At 55.0% G+C, this 12,200-nt stretch overlaps 7 protein-coding genes across 7 annotated transcripts; 4 read left to right on the top strand and 3 right to left on the bottom strand.

Annotated features, from left to right (window-relative positions):
* The first annotated feature begins 590 nt into the window (after positions 1 to 590).
* N656DRAFT_537279 (uncharacterized protein) lies at positions 591 to 1,489 on the top strand. Its single transcript, XM_064809990.1, has one exon. The coding sequence runs from the start codon at positions 877 to 879 to the stop codon at positions 1,408 to 1,410; it is 534 nt and encodes a 177-aa protein (XP_064672185.1). The 5' UTR covers positions 591 to 876; the 3' UTR covers positions 1,411 to 1,489.
* A 79-nt stretch (positions 1,490 to 1,568) lies between these two features.
* On the top strand, positions 1,569 to 2,627 carry N656DRAFT_788085 (carbohydrate-binding module family 1 protein; the record flags this gene model as incomplete). Its single annotated transcript, XM_064816661.1, has 1 exon — positions 1,569 to 2,627. One exon carries the CDS (start codon positions 1,569 to 1,571, stop codon positions 2,625 to 2,627), a length of 1,059 nt encoding a protein of 352 aa, XP_064672184.1.
* A 903-nt stretch (positions 2,628 to 3,530) lies between these two features.
* Positions 3,531 to 5,200, bottom strand: N656DRAFT_704816 (mitochondrial carrier; the record flags this gene model as incomplete). The annotated part of the gene is made up of 3 exons (XM_064811212.1): positions 3,531 to 4,203; positions 4,277 to 4,737; positions 4,844 to 5,200. The coding sequence occupies 3 exons, from the start codon at positions 5,198 to 5,200 to the stop codon at positions 3,531 to 3,533; spliced, it is 1,491 nt and encodes a 496-aa protein (XP_064672183.1).
* Positions 5,201 to 5,911: 711 nt separating this feature from the next.
* N656DRAFT_705244 (ferredoxin) lies at positions 5,912 to 6,556 on the top strand (the record flags this gene model as incomplete). Its single annotated transcript, XM_064811256.1, has 2 exons — positions 5,912 to 6,159; positions 6,214 to 6,556. The coding sequence occupies 2 exons, from the start codon at positions 5,912 to 5,914 to the stop codon at positions 6,554 to 6,556; spliced, it is 591 nt and encodes a 196-aa protein (XP_064672182.1).
* Positions 6,557 to 6,918: 362 nt separating this feature from the next.
* On the bottom strand, positions 6,919 to 8,077 carry N656DRAFT_843344 (Rrp15p-domain-containing protein; the record flags this gene model as incomplete). Its single annotated transcript, XM_064819086.1, has 1 exon — positions 6,919 to 8,077. The coding sequence occupies exon 1, from the start codon at positions 7,954 to 7,956 to the stop codon at positions 6,919 to 6,921; it is 1,038 nt and encodes a 345-aa protein (XP_064672181.1). The 5' UTR covers positions 7,957 to 8,077.
* A 404-nt stretch (positions 8,078 to 8,481) lies between these two features.
* On the bottom strand, positions 8,482 to 10,511 carry N656DRAFT_843343 (MFS general substrate transporter; the record flags this gene model as incomplete). The annotated part of the gene is made up of 5 exons (XM_064819085.1): positions 8,482 to 8,724; positions 8,792 to 9,736; positions 9,807 to 10,058; positions 10,115 to 10,362; positions 10,430 to 10,511. The coding sequence occupies 5 exons, from the start codon at positions 10,509 to 10,511 to the stop codon at positions 8,482 to 8,484; spliced, it is 1,770 nt and encodes a 589-aa protein (XP_064672180.1).
* Positions 10,512 to 10,931: 420 nt separating this feature from the next.
* N656DRAFT_538168 (uncharacterized protein) lies at positions 10,932 to 12,078 on the top strand. The gene has a single exon (XM_064809992.1). The coding sequence runs from the start codon at positions 11,189 to 11,191 to the stop codon at positions 11,900 to 11,902; it is 714 nt and encodes a 237-aa protein (XP_064672179.1). The 5' UTR covers positions 10,932 to 11,188; the 3' UTR covers positions 11,903 to 12,078.
* Positions 12,079 to 12,200: the final 122 nt, after the last annotated feature.

The raw sequence follows: 12,200 nt of genomic DNA, 5'->3' as shown, positions 1-12,200 counted from the left end.
GGCGCTCTTCAGTTCCATGGGTAACCATCTTTGCGTTCATCGACCGATGAAATGAAGGACACTGAGCCCCATGCTCCAGCTAGCCAGCTCAACCTCCTGCTGATTTCTGACTAGAATCTTCCAGACAGTGGAAACTGGACCATGAGGCGGAAGAGCAGCTTGCTGGCGTTGGAATTTTGGGAGAGCCAAGTTGACCTCGTGACGCACCGATGCTGGAGTTCGCGCCGAATTGCCGCAGTATTCAATACCTTCCGTACCAGCCCTATGGCAGTCGAAGTTTCCACTTGCACTTCCTGCTGTCATCAGTCTCTAAGGTAGTCGAGAGGTTGTACTGTACACGACAGTTGCGTATGCTGCGTAGCCCGAGGGGGTCAGTGAGCCCGGACATTCCTGCCCCTTTTCATCACACCAAGCGCTTGGCGCATGGGGACAACGTCCTTCCATTTCCACGTGGATCAGGCTAGCGAACCGAGACATGTCAACATACGAGCTAGGTATACAGCCAAGCCACGCTCTCTGCAGGCCGGTATTGCAGAATATCGCTAATGCTTCTCGATATTGCCAGAAGTTCCCAGAACCGTGGGCCTGGGACGGTATAATGAAGCTCGTTGTTAAGTTCACGCCTTCCTGTCGCGCAACTTTCTGGTTATTACGGAAACCGTCTTGCTACTGCGTGGGAAGCGTGGTAGCGAAATTGTCCAGGAAGGAGGCACAACCGCTCGCCATGCTTTTTCGAATTTTGCCTGAATGTTGACTGCAGGAGCGAAACGGGCTGTTGCATTTTCCCCACAAACAACGTTTCCCTAACCCAGATCCGGCAGATCGGAGGCAAGACCTCCCACGGTCCACATCCCCCGATTGGGCACCCCTGGCGCCATGTGCCTGGCAATCGCTTTCCTGGAAACGTCCGGCTCCTTTGCTGCCCCTTGTTCCTCAAGTTCCGCCAATCGAATCTACCGTAGCCTTGTCTTCGTGTGGGGTTCAAAGTTTCCTTATTTGCCAGGTCACGGTGTTCAGCTCTCCCTACCTTACTTCTTGGATGGCAAATCCAAGACCGACAAGACGGCGACCAGTCCGATATTCCACCCTCCTCCCGGGCCTGAGGAGCGGCTACGCCAGCATGTTTCTGGGGATTGCCGGGGACAGGGAACCCCAATCCTCTTGGGGGACTTTCATGGCTGCGCCGAGAACACAGATTCCCTGAATTCCAGCTTTCGTTTTACTGTTTCCGCGCGCCTAGACGGATGGTGGTATCCGAGAGCTTCTGTACCGAGATATCTGGGTTGCCCCTTTCGATCACCCCTCTCGCGGCCCACGGCAAATTGGCCGAACCAAGATGCCTGGTCACAATTGCAACCCTGGGAGCCAGCCCAGGGAATTATGAACTTGCTAGAAGGGACAGGGTGTTGAGTATAAAAGACCGTGAATGCTCCTCCTGGTTATGGATATTTTGGGCCCTCACTGTCGACCAATCTTCAGCTCGCAGGCTTACTACTCTGTTCACTGTCTGTGACTTCTGTCCTTACTGATCTCGTTGCACTCGAGATATCTGAAGAAGGGTTCCCGACATGTCCAAGACATCTGCTGTCCTCGCCTCCCTGGCGGGCGCCGCTCTTGTGGCTGCTCACGGTCACGTCAGTCACATCATCGTCAACGGAGTGTACTACCGGAACTACGATCCGACATCGGATTGGTATAACCCAAATCCGCCGACTGTGATCGGATGGACGGCGGCCCAACAAGACAACGGTTTCGTTGAACCCAACAACTTTGGCACCTCCGACATCATCTGCCACAAGAGCGCAGCTCCGGGAGGTGGCCATGCCACTGTCAAGGCCGGTGACAAGATCAGCATAGTGTGGACGCCTGAATGGCCCGAGAGCCACATCGGCCCGGTCATTGACTACCTGGCGGCATGCAATGGCGACTGCGAGAAGGTCAACAAGGAGTCCCTCCGGTGGTTCAAGATCGACGGTGCGGGCTACAACAGCCAGACTGGCAGCTGGGCCGCCGACGACCTCAGGAAGAACGGCAACAGCTGGCTGGTTCAGATTCCCTCGGATCTCAAGGCCGGCAACTACGTCCTCCGGCACGAGATCATCGCTCTCCACGGCGCAGGCAGCCCCAACGGCGCTCAGGCGTACCCCCAGTGCATCAACCTGCAGGTCACAGGAGGCGGCAGCAACTCGCCCAGCGGTGTGCCCGGCACTTCCCTGTACAAGGCCACCGACCCGGGCATCCTCTTCAACCCCTACACCAGCAACATCAACTACCCCGTTCCCGGTCCCGCCCTGATCGCCGGTGCCGTGAGCAGCATCCCGCAGAGCGTTTCGGTCGCTACGCAGACCGCCTCTGCTACTCCTCCTGGCGGCAGCGCCCCAGCCACGACCACCGCTGCCACCAGCACCGGCAGGAGCAGCAGCAGCAGCAGCAGCGCCCGCACTACTACAACCCTAGTGACTGTCACCACGCAGTCGCCCAGCTCGACCATCACCGCTGGGCCTACTGGCGGCGCCTCGCAGAGCAAATATGGCCAGTGTGGCGGCAGTGGGTGGACAGGACCTACCGCCTGCGCCGCTGGCTCGACCTGCTCTGTCCTCAACCCGTGGTACCACCAGTGCGTGTAAGAGGACTACTTAGGCACCCCATTGCCTCATCGAGGGGCAGAGGAAGCTATCAGGGGCCATGGCGAATGGACATTCCGCGGAAATATCGGTTACTGGTGCATGAAAGCGAGCGATTGATGATTTCAGGTGTGAAAGTCGAACTTGGGCCAGACTTCTCTGTATATACTTTTGGGATCTGTATTGTCCCTATTCTTGTCAATACTTAGCGAACAAGGTTGTATGTATACCATGTTTCAACCTCCAGTCCTACTCCTCCTTGACAGTGTACTTCTGTTCGTTGTAAAGAGGACAAATACTGCGTGCTAAATCTTGCCTGCGCTAACAGTTACCGACCAATAACGGACCTTTAACAACCTGTTGCTTGTTCCCCAATGGTTCACTGAGCTGGTGGGATGAGGAAGAGGTGGGCACGAAGAAACCGCGCGTTTCCCAACCCTCCCTCCCTAAGTAAACTGGAAGGGCGATATCGTGTCCCTGTAAGACTGAAGACCAAACCACCACATCGCCACAACAACGCGAGCAACAAGGTCCTAGCCCAAATCCCTGGTTATTCCCGAGAAATGGCCCACGAATTGAGTTATCGTACAGATCCATATTACACTAGTACAAACGGAAGCCCCAACCGCCAAAGCTCAAGCCTCGGATATATCTATCATACCATTCGTTGAGAGGGGAATCACTGACCCAGCGCAAAACCAAACGCCGACGGCCTCCCCTCCCCAGTAACGCCGACAAAAGCACCGCAATGATGCCTACAAATCCCTAGACGCAAGCGCGAACATGTTTCCAACCCCATTTTTCTTTTCCCTTTCCCTTGCCCTTCGGCCTCTCCATCAAGTCAAAAACAGGGGAAAGCATTCTCAACCACTTCTCAGACACAACTAAGTATGCTTTCCGCGGTTCTCAAAACTCGCCGTCTCCCCCACCACCAAGCACACCAGCCGCCCAAAGGCCGACCAGTCCCCACCAACTGACCTTCCACCCGCGCCAGAGGCCATCCAGGCCTTGACCGCGCCGATACACCACCTCGGCCGTGGTGGCGGGGGTTTTTCCCTTCCTTGCCGCTGCCGCACCAGCCGGCCCCTTACTTCTCGAGCCAGCAGGTTGCACAGGGTGAGACCCTTCCTCATTGACAATGGCGTACATGGTGCCAAAGACACCGTCGTACTTGCCCAGGGGGACGATAGTCTCCAGGGACAGTGCCTTTGCCTTTTCATCAAGCCTCCTCCCTCCTCCTCCTCCCTTGGACAGGGGGGCCTCTAGCGCCTGGACGTAGCTTGGGGAGCTGAGCACGGCAGCCTGCCCGCGGCGAAGGATTGTTTCCAGGGGCAGCTTGAGCAGCAGGGCGAGGGACGAGGAGCAGAACTTTGCGATGGAGAAGGTTGTGGGCGCCAGCTCGCGGTCAATCATGAAGTGGCTTCGCAGGACGAGCGGGGTGGAGAGGGTGAGGAGCGGATGGATGAGCGAGTGCAATGTCGTGGGCACCAGGAGCGGGGCGGGACAGAGGTAGGATGGAAGGCTGCGGAGGGTGGACAGAGTCCGTCGCGAGGCGTTTGAGGTGGAGGTTATTATTAGCCTGTTCGCGTGAAAACGCGTGTTAGTGATCTTTGGGTAGTAATCTTGCGTAAAGGGGGTTAACTCTGGCCTACCGTGTGCGGATCATGTCTAGTGGTGAAAGGATGAGCCCTGTAACGACAGCCGCGGTCGCAGCGACGCAGAGTGAGGCCCAGGGGTAAGGTGACGCCAAATCGACTAGGCGGTCCATGTCGTTCCTGACCCCAAGATCTGGGACGTTGAATAGGGCACTGAGCAGACTTCGGGACCAGTTCTCTAGCAAAGACTGCAGCACCGAGTAAATAAACGTCGCGTTCGACCCCTTCCAAACCCCCCAAACACCTTCTTTCTGCCACAACTGCGCGATGACCTCCAGGACCGAATCCGGTGTCCGTATAGCTAGTTGGTGTGCCGGCACTGGTTTAGTCGGGGATCGGGGGGAGTCCGCAGGCGCCGGATGCCTCGGGTTCCTCGACCGGGAGAGGGTTGGTGACGGTGTTCGGGGCTGATGTGATGTGAAAAAAGCGGCTTCATCTAAATCTGAGTCTGAATCAGGCTGTCCATGCTGTTGAGCTATCAGTTGGGTATCGCAAAACGGGGCGTTGCAACACTCGTACCTCCTCATCCATGTCGATCCTCTGACTAGCTTGCCTTTGCCTAACCTCCTCGGCCGCTTCCGCCGCTGCTGCCAACCCTCCCATATCATCCTGACACCTGACTTGCATGATCGTCTTGGCCACCTCGAAAGGCTGCGCCATCAACACGGACGTGTACTTCCATAATAGTTCGTCCACTAGCTCCTTGATAGACTGGACCGCCGACGGCGAAGGCTCCGCGATGTAGTCCTTGTAGTCAATGTCGGAAAAGATGTCGCGAGCTTTGGACGCGTATCTGCCTGTCGAGTTGGCCTGTGTAAAGGCGCGCGGTCCGGGAGTGGGCAGCGATTCGGGCGGCTCCCCAATTGAGGGCGGAATATAGTATGGTCTGAGGGGATTCACCCCATCGTTGTGGTTTGCCATGATGTCGGTAGCATACACACGACCATTATACAAGAAGTAACGATCGTTCAGAGCTCTTGGTGCAGAGGCTTGGGACTGCTTAGGCGGGGACTTTGGCGGTGATTTTGGTTTGCATGACGAGTCGAGATGAAATCATTCGGCGATAACAGGTTGAGAAAGATTAGAAGGCTAAGCTGCAGATTGAGCTATGGCTATTGCATAAGCGGGGCAGCGATAAGGAAATGGGCAATCCAAGGCCCACTGAAATTTCCTATCGGAGCTTGGTTTCGTCCGAGGCGAAAGACCGAGTCGAGTCGATTCGATTCAGATGCCTTTTTGTTTGGGCAAACTCTTCCATTGAACGCTGGCCATATTTGGATATCTTGCCAATTCGCTTGAGGCATTGAGTTGTGCAACGTGAGCGTGGAGTTGGCCCAATTAGGTTGTTTGCTGTTGGTTAGAGCCTTTGCCTCGTTGAGGTTGTTGTTCGTTGTTTCTACCCTCGCCTCTTTCCGGGCACGAACAATCCACCTTGTACTGGGGATTATTCTTCGAACAACGCGAAAGCTGAAATCTGGCAGGTGGGCGCGGTTCTGAACAAGTCTAGAGACCCACCTCGACTTCTCAAATCCGGTCCCCAGCAGAGGGGTATTAAAGAGCGCCCCTCGGTCTTTCCTCAGTTGCTGACCGCTATCCCAGTTTCGCATTCCACCTAGACCACACATCATCATTATGTCGGCACCCAGATTGCTCGCGCAGACTCTTCCGAGCCTGAGAATTGCTCCGAGGCACACCATCGCCTCCATCGCTCCGCGCGCACGATGCTACACTAAAGCTAGCGCCCTTGCCGCTGGTCCCCGGCGGCCTTCACAGCTAGCTGTGCGACTTGCGCCATCCTCAAGCGCCCTCCAGAAACGGAGCTTCGCTGTGTCGTCCGCTGTTTCTCATGGCCATATTGAGCCGCCGAAACCTGGTGAAGAGTGGGTACCCCACATCATCATTACCCCGGGCGACGCCTCTAACAACAGTCGCAGACTTTATGTGACCTTCATCGACAAGGAGGGCCGCGAACATAGGATTGCTGTATCCAAAGGCGACAATCTGTTAGACATCGCCCAAGCCAACGACCTCGAGATGGAAGGCGCCTGCGGTGGTTCGTGTGCCTGCTCCACCTGCCATGTTATCGTTATGGACCAGGAGTATTATGACAAGATGCCCGAACCCGACGACGACGAGAACGACATGCTTGATCTGGCGTTTGGGCTTCAGGAGACGAGCCGCCTTGGTTGCCAAGTCGTCATGACACCGGAGTTGGACGGCCTGCGAGTGAAGCTGCCAGCCATGACGAGGAACCTGCAGTCAAGCGACTTTAAATGAGAACATGAAGAATTCATACCTTTTCCTACCTTTCTCTTTGGGCGGCGTTCATCATGGCTTATGCGGGATTGGGAAAGCATGCATAGATACCAAAACCATGGGCGTGGGCCTCGGTTAGGATTCCGCCTTTTCTATTACTCTTTTCCGGGACGTGCTTGACGTCGTTGCAGCATTTTGGAGGCATGTCAAGATCGTTTGGTGGCTGACTTGTGTATGTATGTACGACTAGGTTTGCCCTCAGAAGGGGCTGTAAATAATAGACAATCAGATACTCTCTGCTCTGAAGGCAGCAATGTTGGAAGATCTGAACCAAATCGTCTAACAATTCGGTACCTCATGCCTTTTACCGTCCCCATTGACCCTTATGCCTCTTCTAAGCCACCCTTTTTCAACCCCCCTCCACCACTCGCAATCAAGTCCAAGAACCCTTTCCTGCTCATCTCCGTGACCTTCTCCTCCCTTCTCTTGACGCCCACAATCCCTTCTTTCCTCGCTTCCCTCTCCGCTTCAGCCGCCTTAACCTGCGCAGCGCGCACCGCGTTGAACAGCTTCACCACGCCGCGCTGCGCCACTTTGCGCAGTCGCTTCTCCATCTCCAAAATCTGGGCCGTCGTCTGCGCGCCTTCCTCGGGCACCTCCTCAATCTCGCCCGTGGCCACGTTGAGCGTGCGCGTCGTGCTCGCCACCAGCACGTCCCGCACCCGCCCCTTTTCCATGGCCAGCCGCTTCTGCTCGCGCAGCCGCTTGCGCGCCTTGGCCTCGAGCGCCGCGTCCACCGCCTGCCGCGCCTGCTCGGCCGCGGCGCCGCTGCGGGCCACGATGGGGTCGGCGCGCCGCGAGACGGGAAGCTTGCTCGACAGCATCTTGGAGATGGACGTTGCGAAGGCGTCTGGGTCGTTGCGCTTGGACTTGGTGCCCGTGTGAGCTGCTGCTGCCCGCGTTGACGTCCCCGCGCCTGCACGGGGACCGTCCGAGTCGTCGGCGCCGGCGCTGTCGGCATCGTCATCGTCATCGTCGGATTCTCCGCCATTTCCGTCCTCGCTGGATGATGTGCCGTCTGAATCTGGAGCGTCTTTGGCGATGAATTCTTGTTTTTTGGACTGTTTTATAGGCGGCTGGGATTTTTCTTTTGAGGGCCGCGCCCCATCAGATTGAGAGTCGGAGTCGGAACCCGAACTTGAGCCTTCCGTAGAGGCGCCATCGTCAACTTGGATGTCATCTAAGTCCTCGTCATCCGAGTCGAGGAGATTGGCCGGAATGGGTCCACCCTCATCATCACCATCTGTGTCGTCTGAGCTGCTGTGATATGCTGCGATTTTCCTCTGCTTTTTTGTTGGCCGACCAGCCCGGCCTTTAGGACCTTCATTGAACGACCGCTTTTTTACTGATTGATTCGACATCTTGTTTTCAATGGTTTGGCCCCAAATCTTCGAGAGAGGACGTGGAGCAGGGAATTGGGAAGGCGGCAGAGGAGGTTCCCCGGAAATTTTTGGCGGTGAGACGCGGCAGTTCTGTGTAAGCACAAGGAGTCGAGGACCCGCAGCACGAAGCTCATGACCCTTGCAAACTTGATCAATGCTAACGTTACATTTCCATCCCAGCCCCTGCTACGGAGTCACGTGGGAGTACTCCGTATAGCTTGTTCCAACGACATCATAAATGCGAATTGTCTGTTTCTGCCGGTGATTTTGGAATCCTGGATCGACGGGAAAGAAAACTGAATGCGAGGTCAAGGACGCTACGGAAGTTTCGGCTGGTTCGAATACTGCACGGGTATTTTACCCTTGTATTAAGTTGGACCGTCTATCCAAAGGTCCGACTACTATTACTTGAAGGTATATATTTATTTACATTCCCCTTTCTCCCTTTCTCCCTTTCTCCCTAAGCTCTCCCAATCCATGTGCCATGGTTGTCCTTCCCAAACGCTACTGGTTACCGACGACGTAGCGAGCAGTTGCGATTCTCATCCGCTTCCCAAACCACATAAGCGGCAAAGTGAGCAACGAAAAAATGGTCATGAGGATGGTGAAGCCGACAAATGGTACCAGATAGCCCTCTCTCTCAACCCACTGAATCACAAAGAATGTCCATGAGAAAGGGATGAGGCCACGGAGGATGCAAATCATGACGAAGCAGTCGCTGGCCAACTGATTGTATGAATCAATGAGCTGGTGCGAGATGTCAGTTCATCCTTCCCATACCCAGAATTACAAAATTGATATCCATCGCACTCACATAGCTGAACCAGATTGACGGCACTTGAGTCAGCGCAAAAGCAACCATGCCATTCCCAAACTCCATCCCAATCCATTGGTTCTTTCCAGGGAAATATGCACACAAGCCGAAAAGGAGGAGCCCGCCGGTGCCAACAGCCAGGGAAGGCAGTAAGATGCAGATCCTGGCCTCAGGTTCTGCATATCCATGGTCCTGGCTTCTTGCTAGCTTCTTCAGGCGCCGATCGACCAACGTTCCGGTGCAGATAGCTCCGCAAACGATACCCGCCAAGGAGCCTAAGAAGAGCAGCCCGGTGTGTTCTCCCCATTCGTACGGGGGATGGCTGAGAATATGGGGCCCAACGGACGAGATGACGGTTACGCCACCAACCAGCCCGCCGTACTGGAGCATGACGACCCAGGTAGCGGGGAGGCACAGAGTAAACCATGGCTTTTTGAACTGATACCAGACATTACCCCGGTACGGGCTAAATCTCAACGATTGCGCATACGTCAAAGGAGGGTACTGGATCCTGCTGAACTCGGCGGGTTCCAAGTAGCTTTCGTACTTGCCGGATCGTGTAGGCGGTGTATCGGAGGGAGCTAAGGCAAGATCGCCCGATGACGAGCCATGATACCAGGTGAGGCCCGGGTTGGGATCCCCCGTCCACTTGAATTTTGACGGCAATGTTAGGCGTATCGATGGAAGAGTCACGAGGCTCAGATATGGGGCCGGCGTCCGAGGCTGGTAACGAGATGGGCGAGGAAGGGTCCTTTCGATTGGAAGGGAGTGTTGGCCGCGATCGTAGATTGTTTCGGGCACCAAAAATACGGTTCCGAGACACGCGATGCCTGTCAAGCCAGCGCCTACCCAGAACACTTCGAACCAACCAAGGCTGTTAGCAATGTAACCGCCGGCGATGCCACCTGTGACGGAACCGGTAGCAAGACAGGCGGTGTAGACAGCCTGTATAAACCCGTCAGTTAGGATATGCCCTTACGGTGGGGTTCTCCAGGACGACGACGATTCAACAAACCATCCAACTGCCTCGCTCGTGGACGAAAAAGAGATCTCCAACAACGGCTGGGGTGACCGTTTCGGAGGCTGAGCTACCGATTCCTTGGAAGATCCTGACAACTAAGGTTATGTCGAAACCCACTAACGCTGTGCCACAGACGGTAGCAACGAAGAGAATCAAGGACGAGATAACGAGGACGGCCCGTCGACCAAAGACGTTTGCTAGTGGGACCCAGAAGATGTTGGCTAGCCCAAGGAAGAGGACGTTGAACTTGACTGGCCCGTTAGCAAAAGTGGGATCTTAGCCGGCAGGGGAATTCGAGATACCGCAACGAACTCCATCAAGTCATGGACTGGCTTCCTTTCGTGGGGAAAGGATATATTCCACACTGGCAGAGCCGGGGCTACCGAGGCCGAGATGAAGTTGCAGGCAAAAGTGTAGAGGCATATGGCGATCATGCAGGCCATCTTTCTCCATCGGTCCCAGTTCAGCGGGTCGGCCGGGTCTGGCGTCGGCAGCGGGTACTTGGCAACGCGATGGACAAGTGTCCCGTCATGCTGGATCACACCGTGTTCTTGTCCAAATAGGGTCCATTAGCAGGGCGGGACGACGAGAAACTAAACAATGACGGGATCCATTACCGAAGAGAGCGACAGTCCCCGGCGGAGTTGCGGCCTTCACCGCCTCGCTCGGCAAAGAGAACGCATATCTCCAGCCAGGCATTTCGACATTGGCGTTTTCATGAGACTTTGCGGGCACGAGAGCGAGGGAGAAAGGGCGAAAGGGCGAAAAAGTCGAAACGACGTAAAAGGCATTGCAAAGCTTCCACCTTGGAAAGGGGGGTTGAATTCATATGGCTCGGAAGCTAAGGGCGAAGGCTGCTAAGCATGCAGGTTCACGGGCTCCGAAACGCACATATCGCAAGGCATTTTCACATGCTTGACCGAGATAGTCGCGGGTTTGTACCTCACCCACGACGTCTGCATTACAATCGCAGTGTCGGGTGGGGGACATGGCCGTGATCAGAGGCTGGAGGGTACTACCGGTGTTCGGTGAGTCTCGATTTAAACACACTCTGAGTCGTCTTCAAACTTCCTACGGATATATTTTTCAAAACATGGAAGATGCTCCGAGAAACTTCACATAGACGCAAGTCATCAGAATCCCGTGCTTCCTTCGTTTCCAGCTTGGAAATTGGAATGAGCCCAACGCCCTCGCGAATTGATGAAACAAGCTCTACAGCTCCTTCCTGGCGAGGCGCAGATCTAACTTTGTGTGGACACGACGCGTTCACACGACACTTACCTAGACTAAGACATGGTGCTCAGATCCTACGTATAAGGTATGTAAACCTTAAACAGCCAAGCCTTCCTGGAAAAGTTTGAAAGAGCAGGGGGGAAATGGGGTTCAATATGGAGGTTGTAAGGGGGTTGAAACTGGGAAGTGAATCAGTGCCTCTCTATGTCCATGGTACTGTAAGGTACCTCCGATCTACAAGGCTTACAAGCAGCTATCCCTTGTTCCTTCCTAACTATCGTATTCTACAGTTTGCACGGATGAACCAGCTTGGCGTGTATTCATTATGGAGCATATCAGAGGAGCAATCCCGCATCCCCAAGGCATTCTCACCATTTTGCTCGAGCCTCGAACCCAAAACTCTCAATCTGGCATCCTGCAGCGCTTTGCCGACTCCGTGGGTGGAACGGAGGTACTGTGTATGTACTCCGTACATACGGAGTACAACGGACAGGCTTGCACTTCTTATCCATTATTGTATTGTACATGGCGACAACGCCACACAAGTCAAGCCTATCCTATTCCATACGAGCAAATCCGCTGCGGGCCGCACCCGATCATGCGCAATACTGCATTTGAGCATCTCGGGCTTTTATAAAGTGGGTAGGAGCTACTGTATTAGCTTCCTGTATTTATTGTGGCTCGGCTGGGCATCTCCCATCTTTAACTTCAAGCCACCCCAACCACAGGAAATACCACCCAATTATTTCATCGTTTTTCAGTCTGCCGCCAATTCCTGCGCTTCCGGGCTCGGATTCACGTACGGAGGTACGGATAACGTTACGTACCCTCTTTGCGACCATGCCGTGGTGGGCTAATGCGAGACGGATGGCGCTCAAAACGAAGCCAGACTGGTCGATTAACGGAAACACATTTCGATATCCGTATGGGAGGCTGACATTGACTTGACCGCCGTTTCGGCGGAGGGAGGGCGTCCCCGTCACCTCAACCGAAGAGACATCCCTGAGCCTCCGCACCTTCGCTAGACGGTACCTCGTACAGTACAATGCATCCCTTCTCCGGTCTTAGCCTCCGAACCAGCTGGCTCGGTGCCTTTTAGGGTATCAACAACTCCGTCATCCCACTGAGCCCCATCTCCGCCGTGCTGCTAATTAG

The sequence above is a fragment of the Canariomyces notabilis genome (assembly GCF_033297395.1).
Source record: "Canariomyces notabilis strain CBS 508.74 unplaced genomic scaffold N656scaffold_5, whole genome shotgun sequence".
Taxonomy (NCBI): Eukaryota; Fungi; Ascomycota; class Sordariomycetes; order Sordariales; family Chaetomiaceae; genus Canariomyces; species Canariomyces notabilis.
Note: the sequence above shows the minus strand (reverse complement) of the source record. Positions and strands in the feature narration are given on the sequence as shown.

Excerpts from the sequence above, each read along its gene's own strand:
- N656DRAFT_537279 (XM_064809990.1), top strand. The coding sequence starts at position 877 with ATGTGCCTGGCAATCGCTTTCCTGGAAACGTCCGGCTCCTTTGCTGCC.
- N656DRAFT_538168 (XM_064809992.1), top strand. The coding sequence starts at position 11,189 with ATGGGGTTCAATATGGAGGTTGTAAGGGGGTTGAAACTGGGAAGTGAA.